General features: G+C 51.5%; 2 protein-coding genes and 1 non-coding gene across 3 annotated transcripts; 2 read left to right on the top strand and 1 right to left on the bottom strand.

Annotated features, from left to right (window-relative positions):
* Positions 1-410: 410 nt before the first annotated feature.
* LOC135327062 (olfactory receptor 14J1-like) lies at positions 411-965 on the top strand (the record flags this gene model as incomplete). Its single annotated transcript, XM_064504678.1, has 1 exon — positions 411-965. A coding segment is annotated over one exon (555 nt), but the record flags the coding sequence as incomplete, so codon positions are not given.
* Positions 966-9,971: 9,006 nt separating this feature from the next.
* Positions 9,972-10,940, top strand: LOC135327061 (olfactory receptor 12D1-like). The gene has a single exon (XM_064504677.1). It carries the CDS (start codon positions 9,972-9,974, stop codon positions 10,938-10,940), a length of 969 nt encoding a protein of 322 aa, XP_064360747.1.
* A 12,397-nt stretch (positions 10,941-23,337) lies between these two features.
* On the bottom strand, positions 23,338-23,490 carry LOC135327090 (5.8S ribosomal RNA). Its single transcript, XR_010387164.1, has one exon. It is a non-coding gene; the product is annotated as a 5.8S ribosomal RNA (ribosomal RNA).
* Between the last annotated feature and the right edge of the window lie 408 nt (positions 23,491-23,898).

Raw genomic sequence — 23,898 nt, 5'->3', positions numbered from 1 at the left:
CTGCAGTCCCCACTGCCCAGAGGGAGGAAATGTCCAACAGCAGCTTCCTCACCGAGTTCCTCCTCCTGGCATTTGCGGACAAACGGGAGCTGCAGCTCTTGCACTTCTCACTCTTCCTGGGCATCTACCTGGCTGCCGTCCTGGGCAACATCCTCATCATCTCTGCCATAGCCAGTGACCACCGCCTCCACACCCCCATGTACTTCTTCCTCCTCAGTCTCTCCATCCTGGACTTTGGCTCCATCTCCACCACTGTCCCCAAATCCATGGCCAATTCCCTGTGGAACACAAGGGCCATTTCCTACTCAGGATGTGCTGCCCAGGTCTTTCTGTTTCTTTTCTTCATTTCATCAGAATATTATCTCCTCACTGTCATGGCCTATGACCGCTATATTGCCATCTGCAGACCCCTGCACTATGGGACACTCATGGGCAGCAGAGCTTGTGTCCAAATGGCAGGAGCTGCCTGGGCCAGTGGTTTTCTCAATGCAGTGCTGCACACTGCAAACACATTTTCAATTCCACTCTGCCAAGGCAATGCTGTGGAGCAGTTCTTCTGTGAAATCCCCCAGCTCCTCAGGCTCTCCTGCTCTGACTCCTACTTCAGGAAAGCTGGGGTTACTGTGGTTAGTTTTTGTGTAGCTTGTGAGTGCTTTGTGTTCATTGTGCTGTCCTGCGTGCAGATCTTCAGGGTCGTGCTGAGGATCCCCTCCGAGCAGGGCCGGCACAAAGTCTTTTCCATGTGCCTCCCGCACCTGGCCGTGGTCTCCCTGTTCGTCATCACTGCAATGTTTGCCTACCTGAAGCCCCCCTCCATGTCCTCCCCAGCTCTGGAGCTGGTGGTGGCTGTTCTGTACTCAGTGGTGCCTCCAACACTGAACCCGCTCATCTACAGCATGAGGAACAAAGAGATCAAAGAGGCACTGAGGAAATTGATTCAATGTGTAGTATTTTACCACTCATAGGCTGCCCTTCTCTCTTCATGAACGATTCCCAGTTTCTCTCAGGCTGGCTTATGCTTTTCTTTGCTTGTTTATTATATCTGTGAAAATCATTTCTGTACACAGATATTTGTATTTATCACACTTCTCCAGAGGCATGAACCTGGTCTGCCTGACCAGAGGCCTTCTGTGCCTGGGTCGGAGCTGGCTGCTGTGACAGCATCTCTGTACTAAAAAGGGATCTTCCCAGTGCAGTGCCTGAAGGCTGGGCTCGTCTTACACTAGGAAGGGAGGTTGGAGAGCAGCAGGAGTTGCTGGAGGAGCCCCAGCACCAGGACACTTGTGCTGGCCTGGGGAGTGGGGCTGGTTAGGAGGCAGCTGAGGTGGCAGCTGTCATCCTAGAGACGAGAGCAGGGGGGCAAGAGAGTGACTGGCTTCCATTTCCTAGTGCCATTGGAGGTCTTAGGGCTGGTGGGGAGGCTGACACCCACTCTCTGCCACCCCAGGAGCTGCTGTGCCCATTCAAGGGGCTCAGGCTTGGTGTCAAGTATGCAGATACCTGCAGCATCCTGTGGTGGACACTGCTGTGGGGTGATTCCCAGACTGTCCTGCTCTGCTGGGATGGGCTGGGAGAGGCAATGGGAGGTGGGGAGAGCTGGGGAGGGGCCTGAAGTGGGCTGGAGAGTGCCTGGGGGTGGGAAATACCAGTCTTCAGATAACTTGTGTGAAGAGGCAGGGTGGGCGAACACACCAGTGTGCTTGGGTTGCAGAGCCAGACTTCATGGCGAAGGAGCTGAGACATAAAAAGTGCACAAGAGTCTGGTCTGTGCCCTCTGCCTGCTTCTTCTGCAGACCTTGTGGGGCACAACCAGAAGAGACTTTCAGATGTGGCTGAAGAATGGCTAGTGATCCTCCCTCTGACTCCAGTCTCCCACTGCCATCTTCCCCTCTAAGGCAGGCTTCCATAGGGCATCTGAGCCCCAGCGTCAGAGCTCACTCCTAAGGAAAAGTGTCTAAGGAGCCATGTCATAGCTTGATGCTGTCTGGATACACCCAGTGCAATGCACTGTTGCCTTCTGCCATCCTCCATGCAGATGCATGCCACACCAGGGCATCATTTCCTCGGTGCACAAGAAGTCTAGGTTGGGCTCCATGACTCTGTACTTGCTGTCCTGAGAAAATGATTCAGAAAAGGGCCATGGTCGGGATGGCTTTGCCACACTGTGCTGGAGGCTGTGCTGTGCTGGAGTGGCTGGCAGTGCCCAAGGGCATGGGAGGGGTTTGCTGGAAGTAGTTTGGGAAGTGGGTGTCGTGATCACCCAAGAAAACCCAGTTTGTCCAGCTGTGCACATTGTTCCAAGGAGTGCAGAGGAGGGAAGACGTTTATGGTGGGTGGAGGGGTAGGGCTTGAGGTTCCAAAGTGCTGCTGAGTGCTTTAGTAGGTGATAAAAGAGACCTCATAATCAACAGAACAGGGCAGGAGGGGGCCCACCCCAAGTGTGTGCACACAAGGACACAAGGACAACAAGGCAGGGCAGGAGCAATCCGGGAGGTTTCTGGAGTGCAGTGATGATAACACTGTGACACGGGTGATCACGGAGTCAACGAGGGCAGGCACTTTGCTGGACCTGATACTCACTGACAAGGAAGAACTGGTTGGGGTTTTCAAGACTGGGGGCAGCCTTGGCTGCAGTGACCATGAGATGGTGGAGCTCGGGATCCTGAGAGGAGGGAGGAGGGCAAAAAGCAGGATCACAGGAGAGCAGACTTCAGCCTCTTCAGGGACCTGCTTGGAAGAATCCCATGAGATACAGTCCTGGAGAGAAGGGGGAGGTCCAAGAGAGCTGGCTGATTTTCAAGGATCACCTCCTCCAAGCTCAAGAATGGTCCATCCTGATAATCAAGAAACAAAGCAAAGGTGTCAGGAGGCCCGCATGGATGAACATGGAACTCCTGACTGAACTCAAGCATGAAAAGGAAGCATACAAGAGGCAGAAACAGGGACAGCTGACCAGGCAGGAATATAGAATTGCTGTCCAAGCATGCAGGAAGCCAAAACCCACCTGCAGCTGACTCTGGTGGGGGACATGAAAGGCAACAAGGAGGGCTTTTGCAGGTATATCATCAGCAAAAAGAAGACTAGGGAATATGTGGTCCCAGTGCGGAATAGGGCAGGGGACATGGTAACAAAGGACATGGAAAAGGCAAAGGTTTATAGTGCCTTCTTTGTTTCAGTCTTTCCTGATGAGACATGGCTTCAGGAATCTCAGGCCCCTGAGACCCATGGGAATATGAGAGGTGAAGATTTACCCTTGGTGGAGGAGGCTCAGATTAGGGAAGATTTGAACAAACTGGACATACACAACATCCACTGCTCTCCCCTCCTCCACCCAGCCAGTCTTTCCATCACAGAGGGCTATCAGGTTGGTTAAGCATAATTTCCCCCTGGTGAGTGCAGGCTGACTACTCCTGATCACCTTCTTATCCTTCATATACTTGGAAATGGCTCCCAGGACGAGCTGCTCCATCACCTTCCCAGGGATTGAGGTGATGCTGACTGGCCTGCAGTTCCCTGGGTCCTCTCTCTTGCCCTTTTTGAACACTGGAGTGACATCTGCTTTCTTCCCGTCCTCAAGCACCTCTCCTGGTTGCCATGATCTGTCAGAGATAATTGAGAGTGGCCTAGCAATGATGTCTGCCAGCTTCCTCAGGACTTGTGGATGCATCCCATCAGGGCCCATGGACTTGTGTAAGTCGTTTGCTGAAGTGATCCCTAACCCCATTCTCCTCTACCAAGAGAAAGTCTTCCTTTCTCCAGATTCCCCCCCTGGACTCTAGGTCCTGGGATTCCTGGGGACCAGTCTTACCAGTAAAGACTGCTAGGCACGGAGGGCTAGATTCATGGCTCACTGTGGTGGCAGTGGAGATGGTGAATGGGCTCCCACTCACCTGCCCGGGGCTGTCATACATGAGACAGGGCCAGTGGCAGACACCATCCTTCTGGCAGGGAATCTGGAGGCAGCTCGGAGAGCACATAGGATCTCCAGGGGCACCACGTGCTGGGGGCGTGCAGTGGATGGAGCCTCTCGAAAGGAGAGAACATTTGATGTGTAGCTGGAAAAGGTAAAGACCTGTCCCCTTGCAGTGGTAAATACCAGCTCTGATTGTTCATTCCAGGCCTGATGTCAGCATCTGTATCGAGGGGGAAGAGCCAGCCTTGAGCAGCCTCTCTCCTGGCCCAGACCCCCAAAGACCCTTGGAGGACAGCGGTCTGCTGACCCCTGTGTGGGGCACAGCCAGGGCTAGGCAGGGACTGGGCACTGGTGGGAGGCTGCCAAAGCAGGAGGGCTGTGGGGGGATGGGGCACATCACTGGGACTGTGCCAGGGGGATGTTTCCCCACCCCTGAAGGTACCCTGCCCTGTGAAGTGCCTGCAGGGCAGGTCTGTGGGACCACGTGCAGGGCAGCAGGGCTGGGTGCAGGCTGGAGCCAGGACACTCCTCACTGCTCCATTGCCAAGAGGCAGCTGTGCTGCACAGAGCAGGAACCAGCTCTGCAGGCCCTGCAGGCCCTGGGAAGCTCATTCGGGTGAGCAGCGTTAAGGCAAGGGCTGGGAGCCAGCTGGCAGCTTGGGAGCCCATTGGGGAAGGCCTCCTGGCACTGGTATCACAGCCCAGCCCCACTCTGGCAGCCGGCAGAGCATGCCCTGGGGCTGTGCCACATCATGATGGCCCCTGGCACTCTAGGCCCAGCTCATCCCCTCTGTGGGAGACCTCCAACAGAGCCATTTCCCATCCCTGTCCCAGGCCTGGCCTCCTCGGGTTCTCTCCTGTCACTCACCCATGCCCTGGGGACAGCTGAGACCATTTCTCTCTTGGGAAGAGGCTCCACAGGCAGTATCCAGGGCAGAGCCCTCTCTGCCAGGTCCCAGACCCCAGAGCAGCACCTCCATTGCACTCAGGTATCTCCCGCCTCTCCCTCCCATGCTGCTGAGGCCCCCAAACTGCCCCTGGACCCAAGCAAGACAGGGCTCGCTAGTGATCCTAACTGGAAGACTATTGTACATCGAGGAGTTGGTGATCCACATAACGGGTAACCTGAGCAGGCATAGGCATGTGCCGTGCTGTGCTGCACCTTGCTGCACGTACAGCTTGGCCTTCAAGCCTGTGCTGTGTTGCACATATCCCTTGGCTTCAGGACAAACTTTCTTGTCGTATTGTAACACCTGCCTGTAGACAGCACCCATTTGCTATTGGCAGTTCCACCACCTGTGTGCCCTTGTCTTTATCTCAAGTGAAGGAGCAAGTTCTCACGCAAACCTCCTTTTGACACTATAAATGATGAATAGGATTGTTTTCTTCTGAGGAAATCCTGTAAGAGCCCTAAAGAGCAAGGTGCTGGTGAACCTCTCCATGGATGGGATCTGCACTGTGTGCTGTGCCATGCCATGCCCTGATTGGAGGTCTGTCCAATGCTGCACAGCTTGGGGTTCTCAGCATCTAAGAGGACGTAATATTATCTTTCCTCTTTTTCCTTCTTGTGTTAGCTCCAATAAATGGTATTTTAAGCAATACCTTACAGAGTCTGAGTGCCTTTCTTGCTAGGATCATAAGAAACACTACCCTGGTGCCTTGCACTGGTATGGAACAGGCTCTCCCTCCTGATCATTGCAACAGCTGCCAGGAGCCCAAGAGGCACCCTGGGATGGGAGGTGCAGGGTGAGCAGCGCCAGCCCCAGTGCTCCCCCAGCAGCCCCTCTGAAGCCAGAGCAGCCCCCAACAGTTGTGGCAGGGACTCGCTGTTGGTCACGGGGAGTCTAGGATGTGCCTGGAGCTGAAACCACAGGCACCGCTCTTTAGAGTGCCCATAGATGAAATGCAGAGTCCAGGTGTGCAAGGGTGGCAGCTCACCAGAGCATTCCCTTCTACTTCATAGTCTTCTTTCAGGACTGCTTTCCAGTGAGTGATTCCCTACCTGGGGTTTGTGGGAGGAGCTGTTGGAGACCTCCTCACTTCCCCTCAGTCCTGCTCTGCTCTGTTGTCAGCCCACGGGCACTGCCACAGTCCCTCTGGGCTGGGTAAAGGTGAGTCTCCATGTGCCCTCCTCTGACCCCAGGTAGGAATAAGCAGTGCCTGTCTCTGCTTAGTCCAAAGCAGGTGCTCAGAGCAGGCCGGGGGAACAGAAGGAGAAGGTACAATAGGCACAAGGCCACAAGCAGCAGCAAGGGACATTTCAGCTGGGTGTTAGGGAAAAAACTGTCACCATCAGAGTGGAGCAGTAGTGGTGCAGGGGCCCAGAGATTTTCAGAACTTGTCTGGACAAAGTACTGACCAAGATGCTCTAACTGGGAAGTTAGCCATGCTCAGAGCAGAGGGTGTGAGTATAGACCTCCAGATATCCCTCCTGACCCAGATCCTCTAGGATGGGGAAGAGGTCCCAGGGCATGGTAGCACACTCCCATGGGGATGAGACCTTTCTAGAAGTTTGCCACTGGTACATGAGGAGCTCTCTGTCACTCGTCTCTGAGAGGTGGGACTCAACCACATGCTGGTCCCTGTGACAACCCTCAGGGAGTGCCTTTTGTGAGGAGTGAAGGTGCCCTGATGACCATCCTCAGCTCTGAGCAGCTGGGAGTGGTGAAGCCACAATGCTCAGTCTGCAACAGCAGCAAAGGGGCAGAGCAGCAAGAATGTGTACAGGGAGGGGAAATGGGAGAGATGTGGCTCTCAATCAAGAGGCAAGTACAGCAGCCAGTGGAAAAGCTCTTCCATTTCCCACCTGCATCATTTGGCTGTGCATTTGAGCCTTCCCCAGACACAGTCCCAAGAGCCACTAGCCAGCCCTGACCTTCTGGACCCTGGCATTCACAGTTCCCCATTACTACTGTGCTGCCACCATGGATGGTCTTGGGTGCAGACTTCTCCCAGATGTGGCTGCAGAATGTCACCAGCTGCTCCTGGAATTCAGGCTCAATCTCACTGTTATGAAGCTCTTGCAAGGGTGGCAGGTCCCTCTTGCTGGTCGGCTGGTCAAAACCAAAGCACTTCCAGTCTGGGGAGATCTGGTGGAGGCATTCCCGGGAATGGTTATAGAGATGGGTTTCCCGGCTGCTACCTGCGGAGGTAGGCCAGGGAGCAAGCTCACAGGGCTTGGGCTTTTGTTGCCTTATGCTGAAATGCAGCTGTCCAGAGCTGGACACATCCTGCCCTTCCTGAAGCACAGCACTGGGAACAGCACCATTCCCCTACCAGGCTTTAACTCAGCACATTCTCCAGGTACGCGTCCTCAGAGATTTCCTCCCCATCCACCTTCAGGTGCAATGTGAAGTCCCGCACGGCCCGGACAAAGGTCAGGAAGAACTAGGAAACTTTATCTGAATCCTCCAGTTCATCTCCACTCTCCCGAGGTGTTGCTTTCACCTTTACATCCTCCATCAGCTTTGTCACATAGCTGGGGAGCTGGCTAAGGAAACAGAGAAGCTGGATCCTCATGCAGGGAGGGGTTAACCCTAACTCTAACCCCACCCTCCCCAGCTATCGGCATTTGATGGGGAAAAGACCAATGTCTTGCTGGTCGATGGTGCCCTTGCTGTTATAGACCAGAGTGCGGGACAGCAGTACAGCTAGCACAAAGATCCATGCGTCATTCTTGGTGTTTCCCTGGAACAAACAGCCTTGGCTCATACCAAGAAACTCTGTGCAAGGCCCCCTAAGAGTGAGCAAAGCCCCAAATCCCCAGGCCCTGAATGCCTAACCATGGGCCATGGCAGGGTCAGCTTTTTGGAGAGACCCCCACACACAACATCACCATGTCTTCCTGTAGCTGCCTTGTCTTCAGCTCTTAACTCTCCGAGTCCCACAGGCTTCTGATTATTAAAGGACTCCCTGAGCTCCCCATTCCTGGTCTGCTGAAGTTTACCAGCAAGTGCTGAGGAATTTGGCAGCTTGTCAACCTCACGAGCCTTCTCCTAGCTCCTCTGGCTGTCAGCACCACAGAGACAGCTCCAGTTCAAAAGCCTGGAGCTCCCTGCCAGCCACCGGATCTCAAAAGGCCCACCAGCCTGATGGCTGCTGAGTAATCAAAGATCCAGAATGAGAGGGAGAGTGGCTGTGAAGAGGCAGTGTCCCACAAACCGTCATGGGCCCAGCCACAGACTGGCTCCAGTCCCCTGCAGACAGCCAGCATCCCAGGCAGAATGAGGGCTCTGACAGGCAAAGGCAGAGGTGAAGGATGCCAGACAGGACTTCCTCAGCCAGAAGACTTTATCCAGTCAGCTCTGCACTGGCCTCCTTCCCCACAGCCTGTGTCTCTTCCTGGCACACCAGTGCAGGCAATGAGAACACCTTGAGTCCTGCCACATGCCTGGGCCCTTGAGAGCTTCCACAAAGTTCTCTGTAGGCACAAAAGGAAGCCTCTGCTTCTCCCACACCTTCTCCGCCTCACCCCACCCTTCAGTGTCCAGGAGCACCAGCGTGTGTCCAGGCTGACAGGGCTGAGGCACACACCACAGCCAGATACCTTTGGTATGGGCCTGCATGGGGAAGGCCAGGGAGAAACCTGTGGAGGGGATGCAAGGGGCTCAGCAGTGTCAGCTACAGAGCAGGAAAATGGAGGCATCTTTGCCGCCCAGGGCCGGGACCTGTGTGGCTCCCCACCTCTCTCATCCATCCTCTCACAACCCAGCCTGTTCATGAGGTGGGACTTGCCAGCGCAGTACAGCCCTGTGATGGCCACCACCACCACCACGGGCTGTGCAAACTATGACAGCACCTGCAGGGTCTTCTGCTGCCCCACCAGCCCCTGCCTCTGTGTGCTCTCAATCAGGCACCTGGGCACTTCTATGGAGGTTTCAGATGCCATTGCTCATGGCAAACACAGCTTGCAGAGGGGACAGTGAAACAGGTATTTGAGGCCTTCAGAAAATCACCATAGTTTGTTATCTCCATCTTTAGAAGTGAAAAGAAAAGAAAAAGCATTTTAAGCTCCTCATGGACTATAAAGGGAGCAAAAGATGTTAAGTCAGAGGCAGAGTCCAGCTGTGCAGTTGCAGCAGGTCAAAGGAAGCCATGATACTTATTCCATGTATTATCCTTGGGAATTACAAAACCATGTGTCAAACTCCTTGGCAAATTCCCCATTAAAACTGTTAGTCTTCCTGAGAATGATGTGCTATAACCTTGCATATTTCCAGAAATGGCTTTTGATTCTACAGCTTCCTCCTGCTTGTGAGAGCTGGCTGTACAAATAACCAGTAATCAGTTCAACTCCCCACAACATCATTAGTTTTCTGTGTGCCTGAAACGCTATGCCTTGATGTTTTCTGCACTGAAGTCCCATAAGGTTCAGAGGCTTGATCCCAAGAGGAGTTATCAGAGAGATGGAAATTTTCCTTTGTTGGAAAGAAATGTGATTGTTTCCGTGACAGGGAGGACTATATAAAGGTTTCCTGACACCACCGAACAGTCCGAATTAGTCCTCTTTGAAAGTGGTGTACTATATGTGATCTACTCTAATACTTCTATAATACTTCAGCTTTGGAAAGATACCGTATATTCAGCTAGGATTTGGAATGAAGAAAACTTATTAGAAAAACTTCTTTGAATAAAAGAAAGGAAAACAGGATTTCAGAGTGATCTTCACTTAAAAACTAGGTAACCAACTTCTGTTGCCTCTCTCCCTCCTTCTCTCCCTTCCTACCTCACTCCCTTCCTTCCTTCCTCCCATTTTCTTTTCTCGCTGTCCTCAAACACACCATTCCTTTCAGTGAGCTGGTACACAGGTAGCAGCTCTGGCATCAGTACTGGCCATCTAGGTTACAACAGTTTCTAGTATTTGTTGAAACAGCTGGGGTGGAAAATCAAGGGATTCTTTTGTGTCCCTTTCCGGACTCAGTGTCTGATCTCTTCCATTCATGAGGCAGCATCAGCTGCTGCTGCACCTTATGGAAGAGGACTCTGGGGAATGGAAATAACAGCTCAGGACAGAAAGACAGCAAGCTACTGCTGAGTTCTTCTCTCTTTCCCTGCAGAGATGGATAACCAGACAGAGGTGAGCAAGTTCATCCTGCTTGGCCTGTCCAGCCCTCAAGGGCTGCAGCAGTTCCTGTTCATGCTCTTCTCCCTGCTCTACCTGTCCAGCCTGCTGGGGAATGTGGCAATTGTGACTGTGGTGATATGTGAACCTCGGCTACGCATCCCCATGTACTATTTCCTCTGCAACCTCTCCTGCCTGGATATTTTCTACTCCACAGTTACCATCCCCAAGATGCTGGCTGGGTTCCTCTGGGGGCACCAGGGTATTTCTTACACTGGCTGCCTAAGCCAGCTCCACTTCTTCCACTTCCTGGGCAGCAGCGAAGCTTTGCTGCTGGCTGTCATGGCCTATGACCGCTTTGTGGCCATCTGCCACCCGCTGCGCTACACCCTGATCATGAGCCCACGGGCCTGCCTGCTGCTGGCTGCAGCCGCTTGGGTTACAGGCTTCCTTCATGCTCTGATGCACACAGTCATGACCTCCCGGCTCCATTTCTGTGGCCCCAGCCACATCCACCACTTCTTCTGTGACATCAAGCCCCTGGTGAGGCTAGCCTGCAATAGCAACCAGCTCAACCTGCACCTGCTCAGCATCATCACGGGGAATATAGCGATAGGCCCCTTTGTCTTCACACTCTTTTCTTACCTGTACATCTTTTCCTTCCTCCGACTGAAAGTCCAGTCGAGGCAGGGGAGGAGGAAATCCTTCTCCACTTGCATCTCCCATCTCACAGTAGTGGCCTTATTCTATGTCCCTGCTGTTTTTAACTATGTGCCACCTTCCTCAGGGAGTTCACCCAGGCGGGACATGATAGCCACCCTTATGTATAATGTTGTCACCTCTGTCCTCAACCCTTTGATCTACACCCTGAGGAATGCGGAGGTGAAACGTGCCCTAAAGAGAAGACTTTTCTCCAGACAGTTACTAGTGCAGAAAATGTTCTGCCTTGCAGCTTGCGTGGGGTAGTAGGCAATGGACAATGCAATCAGAGGAGCTTTTGGCTCAAGAATGTCTTGTGCAGAAATCTGCTTTTCACTGCCAACAGCCTGGGTCCCTTCAGAAAAATCCTACATATTGCATATGGCCCTGTGTCTCCTGTCTTGGGCAATATCAGTGCATAAAGAGTGCATGTTGGTGGAACAGCCACTCCCATTCATCCAAGTGGAGAAGAGAAGCAGCTCCAGAGAGTGATACTTCAATAAAAACACCTTTTTTACAGTGATTTACCCTGAAACGTCACTTGATCTTCTTTCTTTCTTTCTTTCTTTTGGTAGCTGAATCCCACCCCAAGTCAGAGCTGTCAAGAGAAGTCAGGACATGATTCATCTTTTCCTAAAGCCGACAGACAAGGAGGATTCAGTTGTTTTTGTTGGATCCAGTTGGCCATGTGCAGACATGTATGTCATGCCACTTGAAGTACTCTGTGTATCTCAGCTGGTGTCTCTCAGCTGCTCCAGAAAGGCACAGGTCCTGTGACAGATCTACCAGCCCTGTATGGCTGTCAGCTATCTTAGGGCATCTGAGATGGTGCTAAACACCTATGTTTGGGCAACTGAATCCCACCCCCATTGCCTAGATTCACAGTGGTTAAAACTGCTGTTCAGGCACTTGTCTCACAGGGAGGAAGGTACATTTGGAACCCCAAACGTAGGTGTCCTAATCTCAGATTGAATCTCACCCTTAATCTCAAAATGAGTGGGAATGGTGGATTCCATTTGAAGAAAGCTTCCAGAACTGATCCTTAGGGCTTAAAGGTAAGGTGAGCTTGGGTGATGGGGATTAAGAGTAACAGCTGGAGAGATCTTTTGATTCTTATCTGTCCTACAGGTTTTTTCCACATATTCATAAACTTCACCAACATGCCAGGTGTGTTTCACACAATATCTACTTGCTCAACACATTCCATGTTGAGACTCCTACCATAAGCCTTAAAAAGGCTGCTTCTAGTATTGTTGTTATTATCATTTTTAACAGTGTTATAGAATGATGATGATGATGATGATGATGATGATAGTAAATATTTCTATTAGGGCCTCAAGTAATCCCTGAATGCCAAATTTTTCATGCCATGTGCTTGAAGGTGTCAAAAGAGATTCTTCCTCTCCTAAACAATGCTCCAGACCAGATACTGTCAGAGACAGTGTCCCAAGGGTCCTGACCGCCTGTTCCCATAGGACCACTCTTTGAGTCTGAGATCTTGTAAGTGTTTTTAGGTCTTTAAGAGTTAATATTTGTTTCTAACTGGCCAAAGACAATGTGAGTGCTCCCTTGCAACCCACCATTCTGCATGCATGTTGTATCCTTCAGCAGGGACAATGACTTGAGCCAGATCACCTGTGAAATCCCCTTACTGTCTTGCTCCAGTTCATCCTTCTGTGAAAACAGGCTTCTTGGTTTTGTTTTTAGACATGGACTCTTTTATATGCATAATAATGCTCTATGTTAAGCTCGTCACTGTGGTTCTAAGACTACCTTCTATAGGAGGGTGGTGTGATTTATATTTTTGTGCCTTGCTGCTGCCTCCTTCCTTGTTTACAGTGCTATATGCACCTATACCTATATATACCTCTACCTATACCTAGCCACTAACTTCATAGTAGCTCTTTGTTTGTTTGTTTGGTTTTTACTGTGTGGTGTCTGCATTGATTAATGCAGTCATCTACAACAGGAGCAAAATGAGATCCCATGTTTTCTTAGGAAGCCGGTTGCGAGGGCTGAAGCAAGGCCAACAAGAAGCAGCTTCCAGTTTTCTCCCAGTTGCCACTGTTTTCTTATTGTTCAACCTTAGCCAGTGCCTGTTTTTCCTAAGAATGCATTTTATGGAGAAGCAGATTACACTGTGCCCAGAGCTGCACAGTAACTCCTCTGCATATCGTTTCTGTGGCTTGTTAACACTTGCAGAACATATGGGCCAAACACTGGACTAAACTGTGAGTTTATGTGTTGGAAGGCTAGTCACCATCAGTACAAAGAACAGATGATCACTGATGGCAGAGGAATGCCAGGAGCCTAATCACTGCAAAGGAGCACCCAGATTTGGCTATTCCTGGGGCAGCGATTATGTCCCTGGGGCCTTGGAGGGGGTGTACGCTCCCAGATGAGGCCACCCGAGTGACTCTCCTTGACAACGTTGTGGACTGGAGGGGTTATTGCCTAAAGGGGACTGGGGAGAAAGAAGCATGAGAGAAAAAGAGTTTAAAATGGACTGGCCGAGTGCGAACAGGGCAGCACGTTTGTCTAGCCATGTGCAGCACCTGATCAACCCTATCTAGCCAAGTGAGTGAAAATACCACCAGAGTAGTGTCCCACCTCTTCTCCTCTCACATCCTTTCAGAGAGGTCCATTCAGACCTCTTATGTCTCTTCTCAGTGCCAGACTAGAGTCAATCTCAATAGGCTCTTCTTTCCCCACTGCTTGCACCAAGCCCATTCCCTTGGCTGTGGTTTCACTGGATGGTAGACAGGGACAGGGAGAATCTTGTTGATCCATTCATGAGCACCACTAGTTAGATGATGTGGCAGGTGGCTATTTATTAAACACCTATGTATACCTTATGTAAACACCTAGCTAGGTCCCTTTTCCAGGTTAAAGTGATCCAGCCAACCTAGAGTTTGCTGGTGGTGATGACATGATCGTGAGAAAGATTGCCCAGTCAAGTAGTTGTCCATTTATTTGGGTAAGCTGGCCCTCTGACAATTTATCCTCTGAATATGTGAACAATGTCCAGGACTGAAGTTTCTCCTGCAACTCTGGTCTTGATAGTCCAACCCAAGGGTTGTTCCAAAGACTCCGCTATTTCTGAGAGCTGCCAGGTTGTATCGTATTGAGATTTGAACCACACAATGTCCACAGATTATGACTGTTGATCATATGCATAGCCTTAGCAGTTTTTATAAAGAAGCCATGACACTTCTCACCTTTCCTGGGAACCACCCCCTTGCTCCCCTCCAGGCACGTCCCTGCTCCCCAGAAAGCCCTTCCCCAGATGACGGTGTCCACGCTGGCCTGGCCGGCTGCTCCAGGTCCCCCTCCCCTGTGCTCCCTGCAGGGCTCCGTGCAGGCACTGCTGCTCAGCAGAGAGCCAATGGTGGTGCCACAGGGCCGTGAGGCGACTCCACTGTGCCCATTCTCGTGAGAGCAGGAAGCAGACCCAAGAGGATGGTTCTCATGCCACTGGCAGTCCCTGCTTCCCATTTTATGTGGCTATGGAGGGTGCTCAGAGGGCCCAGGCAGCATTTCCGAGGGCACAAGATATGTTATGAGGCTGCACTGGAGCCAGCCTATGGCATGCCAAAGAGAGTACAAGGATGGCTCTCCAGTCTCTCTTCCCTGAGCCTGCTGGGTCTCCACGGCCTCTCCTGGGATTGCGGAGCCCTCCTTTACCTATGCATTTCCTGATTTTGCTCTTTACCGCTCGGTGACTCCACCTTGGATGGTCTCCTGTGTTGTACGGCTCCACTCACTGCCCACCCCCACTGTATGATGTTCCCAAAAATGCTCTGAGCTCCGCTGGCAGCTTATTGCCTCTCCAGGAAGATGCTCAGCCATCACCTGCCCAAACAAATGTGTCACAGCCTCAGGAAGGTTACTCTGGGATCCTTAACCATCTCCACTGACACAGGGCCCCAAAAGTGAACCCTGAATCTAAACCTGGTTCCCTAACAGCTTACAATGGGACACTGAACACATCAACCTGAGCCCATGGAGAATGAAAGCAAAGCAATGAGCCCTTTTGGGATACCATTCCATGACCACTTTCATGACTCCAATTTTGGAAGAAGAGCCAAGTGCACAGGCACCGCACTGAGGAAATGGCTTTACATTGAGTAGATGCTATCAGGGAGGCCAGGTATGCCTGAGAAAACGGAGCCTTCATGTCCTCACAGGTTGCATTCTTGCCTTGGGCAGTCAAGGGCTGAAACAGAAGAGACCTCCTGGTAAAAAAAGAAGCACTGTTCCCCCAGCCCACCTCTGCCACCCCAGCCACCTCTGGCCCTCCTGCCATGCCCTGGATATTCCCATGAGAACCTCACAATGCCTGCCTCATGCCCCTCACCAAGCAGATTGCTGCAGCACAAGTGACCTCACGATCTACAGCGCAGCCCTCACACCTTCACCGCCACCTGCCTCTTGCCTGCCTCTGCCCTCTCCCCTCAGCTCCACGCCCCTGCACTCCAACACCCCACCTGCCCTGCTCTTCTTCTGCCTCCCAGGCCCCCAACCCCTTCCAGCTGGGCTTACAAGAAGGCTGGGAGCTTGGGGGCTGCGCCAGAGCAAGTTTGGCCTTAGGCTTCAGGCATGCGTGCAGGCTTTGGGCTTTGTGCTGAGTGGGGTCAGGCAAAGCTTTTGGCTGCTGGCTCAGTGTAGGGCTTGGCCTTGGTGCTCAGGGTTTGCGGTAGGGGCTAGAGCTTTGGCAGAGGGCTGTGGGTTGGAGTGGGGGTGAGGGCTCCAGCCCGGTCCAGGACTTGAAGGAATGCAATAAGGGCTTGGGATTAGCTTCAGGCAAAGGGGCTGAATTTGGGAAAGGGGGCAGAGATTGTGGCTTCAGTGTAGACTTTTGGGTTTGGCCTTGGCCAATCGAGAAGGGCAAGGAGGCAAGGCAGAAGGGCAGGGCCTCACCACTAAGCTGAAGCCCTACCCTTCCGCCTTCCCTCCTTCCCCTCCTCTACTCACTAGAGGCCAAACCCACACTGCTACACTGCAGCCTGAATCCTTACCCCCTACCCTCACTCTTGCCCTGTGTCTGAAGCTAAGGCCTAGCCCTCATCGCTTGCCTTCAAGTGCTAGAGCACGCTCTAGGTCTCACCCACACACAAACACACACCTCGTCCCACAAGATTGTCCCATTCCCAAAACCCTCAGCAGAAACACGAAGGCCAGCACTCAGCCATCACCGAAAAGCTTTCCCAAAGCCCAGCAACTGCAAAGCACAACCTCCCCACTGATGCCTGAAGCCTAAGCCCTATGCTGCTCCAGCAAAGACCCTAACCCTGCAGGCATCTTGTAAGCCTAGTGCCAAGGCATTTGGGGCCTGGGAGGCAGAGGCAGAGGCCTGGCAGGGCTGGTGTTTGGTCTTGGAGTGCAAGCGCATGGAGCTGAGAGCAGAGGGCAGAGGCAGGCGAGGGGGAGCTGCAAGTGCAGGGGTGAGGGCTGGGCTGTTGGTTGTGAGGTCCCTTGTGGTGCAGGAAGGCGATTGGTGGGGAGCAGCAGGCTGGCATTGTGAGGTGGTGCCGGGAAGGGCGGGGTCATGACAGGAGGGCAGAGAGGTTGGGGAACATCAGAGGCAGGGGCAGGTTTGGGGGAGAGCGCTTGGGTGCTGATGAGGAGGTGCTGTGTGTGCGCTTAGGTGAGCAGGCAGAAGCTGGAGGCCGGCGTGGGAGCACATGAAGGGCCCAGAGCTCTTGGCCAAGAGACAGCAGCTGTGTTGGGGAGGTCAGGAGGCTTCAGGTACTGGGGATGCCACTGGCACAGGGCCTGCGAGAGCTTCTCTGCCAGGGCCAGACCTGAAGCCTCACCACTAAGCTCAAACCCTACCCTTCCGCCTTCCCTCCTTCCCCTCCTCTAGTCGCTACATGTAGGGGCAGACAGCGAGGGATCAGGGAAGACACAGTTAAGGAGCCAAAGGCCATGGGCTGAATAGATAGCAGTATGGGAACATAGGGAGTAACCGCACAGAATGAGGGAGTGATGATGGGAACATGACCTTCGGGCAGGTATAACGTGGCGCTTGCAAAGAGACTAGAAAGTACCGTAAATCACTGTGGGAAAGTATCTATCCAGGGTAGAGCTTATATATAGGGCTGGCTTGCTTGAATAAAGTTGATTCTGATCCAGCACATCGGAGTCCGTGAATCAGAGCACCACAAATGGTGCCCAAAAAGGGACCGAAGACTGACTTTGTCCAGGGCTGCAGAGGCAGCGGTTAGCTGAACCGGTGGCAGAGCCCGGCTGAACAAAGAGCTGCTGAAAGGAAGCAGCATTGCGCACAACAGGTTACCTACCGCTGGACGGAGGTAAACAGCCGGGAACACATGGGAGCCATGGGAAATGGAATCTCCCCGCAAGATAGGTCCGTGCTAAACGTAATGCAAAAGACTTTGAAACAGCACGGCAGAGAGATGCCCCCTCAAGATCTCAAAATGCTATTAGTGTGGGCACGCTCGAACTGTCCTGAGGTGAATTCCAGTATGATTTATAGCCTCGGTACGTGGAACTCAATCGTAGTTAAGCTGTGGGATGCAGCAACAAGAACCGATAAGATGGCGGCAGGACTTTTAGCCCCGTGGCGTACCATGCTTGAGACCCTGAAAGAGCATAGCAAGAAGAAAACACAGGGACCGGAGGCACCCGCAGCCCCCACAGCACCTCCATCAAGCGACACGGTGGTGGGGGCGGTGGGTGGACGGGACTCCCCAGGAAACAACCCAGACAATCCATTTGACCCAGGGCCATGTCTAGAGTCACTGTGACTGGTGTGAGTGTGAACAGTACTGTGTGTGAGAGTGCGTATAGCCTGGGAACCGACCGGGGCGCCCATCGGCTGATGAAGCCGCCCACTGCGAAGGGACAGCAGTCCTAGCAGTTAAAGACTCGGGTGGTGTGAGTGCGGTTCCCAGAGAGTGAGAGAAAGAGAGTGTGTGATCCCACCAGCCACAGGGGCTGGTGTTACTGGTAAGGAAGTGCGCTGCCTGACTTGCTTGAGACGCACTTTTCAGAAACTCAATACGGGAAATAATTTTGGCATAGAAAAGGGGACGCCCTTAGCCGAAATTCTGGAAAACCGGAGTAAGATTGATGGGACCTTAGGCAACCACTGTCGGGGCCTCTCATCGCCAAACGATCATCTGGCGCCATCGGGTCAGTTCGCCTGGGATCTTTGGCACCGAGAGGCACTGAGAAGGTGACTCTTAAATTCCCGCCTAAATTCTAAATTCTCGTTTGGTAACAGTGCACTGTAAGGGGTACGCAGGCTAGCCACCATAAGGCGTACCAGGGGATGGGTGCGAGTCCCATCCCCAGGGTTTGAGTGGGTTTTAAGTCCCAGCTTGGTCCGGCTGGAAAGGGGAGTGCGCAGCCTGATCAGCATAAGGTGCACTGCAGGACTTTAAAACCCTCACGCAAATACTGCTAACAGCCACTCAAGTCATGATATGGACTAGGCAGTGGCGATGACTCACAGAGACTTTGGGACTTGGACTGTAAATTATTGAACTGCAGCTGTCTAGAGGTAGCTGCTTAGCACAACTTCTATAAAACTTGCTTAGCATGTGTAGCTGAAATTGCTGGAGCCTTAGGCTGCACTCCTAGTTCAGTGAGAAAGGAGCCTGGAGCTGGTGGAGGCTGGAAAGATAAGGGAGTTACAAGCAGTTTGCATTCCTGCACTTCACACTCCGAAAGGGAGGATGTCAAGGCTTTGAAATAAAGCCTGCTTGGGCGCCAGGACCCTGGGAAGCAAAGCCTCCTCTCACTGCCGGAACAGTGTTAATTAGGGGGCTCTGGACTATCTGCCCCATCATCTGGAGAAAATGCGAGGCGACGGCGGCTTTGGTTCTACAGGGCCAGCCCAGGTCCTGTGGTCCCAGAGGGTCTCTGTGAGATGCCCCTGTTATCATTGTACCCTCTGAAATTGCCTCTTTGGATTTTGATCCTTTTGGATCAAGGACAGAGAAGACTTCCAGTCTTGAGGGCTGATCACTGGCAGCAAGAGACTGACCCCTAATGTGACTTCGACTAAGCAAATGAGATTGTGTTCTTCCCTCAGGGAAACTTCCAGATACCTTGGAATAGGCATAGAAATTGCCAGGTCCCCACTGGCAGAAGTTGAGCTACCTGTGACAGCTTTTTGGTGGGCCCAGGGCTGTGACAACATATTAGAGGGTGAGCTCTGGGGGAAATACTGAAATGGCAAACATCCCCTCCCAGAACCACGTATGCAGGGATTGACACGCAGCGTATCTGCACACACCAGGCCATGGGAGTGCATTGGTGCCATGGCAAAGGGCTGTGAGATTGAGGATAAGCATTCGCCCCTCCACAAGGTGCCCCAGGGCTCTGTCGCTCTGTGCCCCGTGAGATGTGATCCCGAGGATGGGGGGTATCAGAAGGGCAGGGGTCCTGCCGGACTGCTCCCCAAAGTGGAAACCACCTCCCATGGCAGGAACTGACCAAGGTGGTCCTTGTTGAACAGGGTCTGGAAGAAGAATGTGGCCTGCAGAAAGGGAAGGAAGTGCAGTCATTTCCTGCAGGAAGGAAGAGAGTGGAGACAGAGAATGAAGGAAACGTGTCTCAGGGATTCCAAATCTCATCTCCAAACACCACCAGGCTATGGGCCCAATCCCCTGCTCCCACTCATCATAACAGGTGCTCAGGCCTGGGATGAGGGGACAGGCATTTAGGCACTCAAGTTCCTCTCACCACTCCCCCACCCCAAGGAAAAGAACTAGTGTGCTTTTCCTAACAAGACAAAAAACCTGAACCATCCCCCAAAAGCTTTCCATAAGCCCACTAAGCAAAGCCCAGACTCTCCACCGATGCCTGAAGCCTCAGCCTGCAGCTGCTCCCTGGCAGCCCCTAACTGTCCAGCCATCTTGTAAGCCGAGCTGGAAGGGGGTTGCGGCTTAGGAGGCAGAGGAAGGGCAGGGCATGTGGCGTGTTGCGTGTTGGAGTGAAGGGGCGTGGAGCAGAGAGGAGAGGGCAGAGGCAGGCAAGAGGGAGATGGTGGTGAAGGTGTGAGGGCTGGGCCATAGGTTGTGAGGTTACTTCTGCAGCAAGAAGCTGCTCAGAAGCAGCAGGCTGGCATGGAGAGGTGCTCAAGTGAATGGAGTGGGGCAGCCCATGAGGGAAGAGAACTTGTGGGAGGGTGGAGGCAGAAGCAGCTTGGATGGACTGTGCTTGATGTTGACAGGGAGGTACCTTCTGTTTCAGCATAGGACCACCCGAGTTAAAGGCAACATGTTGAAGAAATTCTCAATACTTCTGGGTTAGGTCAGAACAAAAAATTTGTTTCTATAGCACTGCACAGAAGAGCACATGGCAGCAACTCTGCACCTCCCACCCATAGCAAGGCCTTTTATGTACTCTCTCACATGGTCCAGATGCTCCTAACCAATCAAAGAGCATACTCAGAAACCTTTCCTTTTATGGCATGCTTCAGCTCCATGTGCTGGGTGCCTCAAGGCTAGTTGCATCTGCTTTTTACCAGGGACACTGCTTACAGCTTGTTCATGAGGAAAAGTGCTAGAATAGCAAAGAAACAGTAATAACGGGCATCAGCGTCGACCACTAGGGCTGCAGTCAGCAATCCACAACCATCTTTGCATCGCTGGAGCCCTGAGGGTAACAGAGAAGAGGTACTCCACCGTCACACCTTGGCCGACGAATACTTCGGTGGATTATACCACCAGGAGAATGGAAAACAACATATTGTATGCCGCCCTATTAGTTCATGTTGCGGTACTTGTTCTTTTAGCTATCACTATAACTGTTTTTTTAATATGCCTTTGTTTGCCTTGCTGTTGTCATTGTAGACAATCACCTTCCTCCACTGATCCCCCAGCGCCATGGGCAAATCCTCAAACATGGCCTGGGACACCTTTTGGTTCGTTTCGTTTTAGAGATGTTATTGTTAAAAGCAGATATGTTAAGATACTGTTCTTTCGATATGTTATTGTTCAAAGAAGTTATTGTTAAAAATTGCTTAGTTTTAGAGATGATTATTGTTAAAAGTAGGTATTGATAAAAATTGTTCATAACTCCCGTGCGCGCTTCTACCTTTTCTATACTTCTGATCTCTACCTTATATCACCACTGTGGATGAAGGCTATGAAACCATCACCCCAAACAAGCCATCTGTTCCCGATGGAAACAGGACTGAGCTGCTGCGACCCCTGAAATGGTCTCCCTGCGACCACCCAGGACACACCGAACCAGATCATGATCGGGCAGAGACTTTGGGACTTGGATTTGCTTTCATTGGGCTCTGAACTTTTCCAAGACACCCAGGGCCAAGAGGACCAAAGGGATGCCGCTGGATCCATGGGTGGAGCTTTCTTTCTTCCCGCCCCCCCACCCCCTTTTGCAAATTGTGTGGCACGGGACTTGTTTATGTCAAACTTGAGTGTCCTCAACGGATACTACCTGTTGTAGGCTTTATTATTAAAAACACAACAGCTAAGAATGGCATTTTTAACCTGTGTTCGGAAGATACATCTTGGTTTAATGTGCTTATATGCGCTATGGCAAATCTGCTGGCATCAGGGTTTCATGCCATTCGAACCAGGATTCTCTTCTGCCTCGGTATCAAACAAGTCAGCGTTGTGGTGTTGCCAAGACATAATAAATTGACCAGAAGGCTTTTGTTTGGATAGGGGACCTCATTTTATAGCAGAAATAGTACAGGAAATCTCAAAAATCCTACCAATTAAATGGGATTTAAATACGCCCTGGAGGCCACAATCCAGTGGAAAGGGGGAAAGAATGGATCAAACAATTAAGAGACAGAGAGGGAAATTGTGTCAGGAGACTCAGATGAAATGGACTGATGTTTTACCTCTGGCATTATTAAGAATCCGAATAACCCCAAGGGTTAGGGAGAAAGTCCATTTGAGATTCTGTATGGTAAACCTTACACGTTAAATTTAACTGGAAATGAAATTCAGATGCACATTAAGGGCGATGAAATTTTAAGTGATTCTCTCTTGTCTATGGCAAAGGTTCTTACTTCTCTCCATAGGTACATCCAGTTAAGATCTCCCGTACTTTTAGATTCACGTGTACATTCATTCCAGCCAGGGGATCAAGTATAGCTTCAAACCTGGAAGGATGAGCCCTTGATAGAAAAATGGAGAGGACTGTATCTGCCACTACTAACAACAAATACCGCTGTGAAACTGCAGGGAATTGATTCCTGGATCCACTACCCCTGAGTGAAAGCAGTACCTCAAGAGATGTGGAAAGCTGAACAAGTTCACCCTTTAACGTTAAAAATATATAAAGATAGATGAGCTCTATTAAAAGTGAATCAGGTTTAAATTTAGATTGTATTCAGGGGAAAATTGCTTTAATCTGTTTGTTAGGAATAGGGTTAATATTGTTGTTATGGTATCTGCGTAAAAATGATGTTCTTAACAACCAGGGGAGAAATGTGGTGGTTAGTTTTTCTAGGTTACCTGGGCCAAACAATTAAAGGGAATCAGGAAGGATTTGGGGGTCAAAATCTTCCTTTGGAAGTAATTACGAAATCTATGAAGATAGTTAACCAGAGGGATTGTTGGGTGTGTGCCCACTTCCCTGAAGATTCCAACAAGGGCTTCCCGCTAATTGGAGTGCCTCTTATTTTTTTCCTTTATGGAGTTTATAAAACAGATAAGAAATGATAGTGATCAACCAAAATATGATGAAACAACAGAACAGGAATGGGAAGTCCAGAGTGTGACAGGAGATTATGATCAATGTATCTGAAGATGTAATAAGAATAATAAATGGTGGGAGAAACCTGTACTTTATGGAAAACAGCCGATCAACTGTACTGGAGCCATTAAGGTAGGAAGTTATGAAGATTGCTTTTGGATACCTGAAATAGGTTATAAGTGGCCAAGTAAGGAACTAAATGGGTGGCGTGTTCTGAAAGGTAGTGGATGGTGTTGGTTGTGTGAGAGCAAGGCACAAAAAGTGCTGCCTCCTAATTGGTCAGAGACATGTACTCTAGGGGCAGTAATCCCAACCATTACTGTAACAAAGAACTGAATAACATATCAAAGATCATGGCTAAGAACATTCATGAGGAGACAAAAGAGGATCAATAATCCTTTAACGGATCAACCTACTAGGTTTCATTCATTCACAAGGTGTCTGTTTCCACTTGAAAAAGCAATAGTAACTATTTCAGCAGTTATTGAGAGAATAGGGAATAAAACCTCTGATGCCATTACAGCTTTACAAGGGGAGGTTTCAGAGATTGCTAAAATAACCACCCAGAACGGAATGGCTCTAGGTATGTTATTAGCATCTCAGGGAGGAGTAGGTACAGTAATAAATACTATTTGCTGTGTATATGTGGATCAAAGCGGGAGGATTTCTCCCCATCTAAATGAAATCTGGAAGCAAACTGAAATCTTACATGGGGCTCAGCAAGATGATGCCTCTTTGGGATTTGAAGAAACAGAAGCCCCCTCTCCCCGGGGCAACAGGCCTGCAAGGCGCCACAGCCGTGCCACACCGCACACGATGTGCAGTGCAGCGGCGGCCGCCGGGCTCGGAGGGGAGGACAGGCACGGCCGGGCACACCTGAACTGTGCCCTCCCCAAGGGCCAGGGGCGGTACTGCTGCGCCCACGCCACATCGCAGGTGATGATTGACTGTCAAGAGACACTCAGACAGGCGCAGCCCCGGGAGGAACCCAGGGCCGCAAGTGCGTTCAAAGTGTCGATGATCAATGCGTCCTGCAATTCACATTAATTCTTGGAGCTAGCTGCTTTCTTCATTGATGCACAAACTGAGTGATCCACTGCTAAGAGTTGTCTCGGTTTCGGTCCCCACCGAGGGAGGAGTGGACAGCATTTGCAGCCCCTGAAGGACCCCGCTCCGCTCTGCCTCCCTCCTCATGTCGACACCGGCTGCTGAGCAAGGGACAGTAGAGAGAAAGAGGGCTCGCCTTGCTGACCATACAAGAACGGGGCGGGAGGGGGAAAGAAGGGCAGACCTGAACGAGAAGGGCGCCGCCCACCGCCACCGCCAGTGCTGCTGTATGGGCTCTCCTCCACCACTCTCTCAGTGGTGCACTGGTCCCTTGTTCCCATCCGGGGTCCAGGGGGTGGGGACGTCAGCTGACTGCCTTTCCCTTGCACTGCCCCGACCACTGCCGTTTTGGTGCCTGCCGGGCCCCCCTCCCCCACGACACACCCACGGCACATGTCAAGCCACTTCC

This window comes from Dromaius novaehollandiae, unplaced genomic scaffold, assembly GCF_036370855.1.
Source record: "Dromaius novaehollandiae isolate bDroNov1 unplaced genomic scaffold, bDroNov1.hap1 HAP1_SCAFFOLD_45, whole genome shotgun sequence".
NCBI lineage: Eukaryota > Metazoa > Chordata > Aves > Casuariiformes > Dromaiidae > Dromaius > Dromaius novaehollandiae.
This window is presented reverse-complemented; position numbering and strand designations above follow the sequence as displayed.

Coding starts and splice junctions, on each gene's coding strand:
- LOC135327061 (XM_064504677.1), top strand. CDS start 9,972: ATGGATAACCAGACAGAGGTGAGCAAGTTCATCCTGCTTGGCCTGTCC.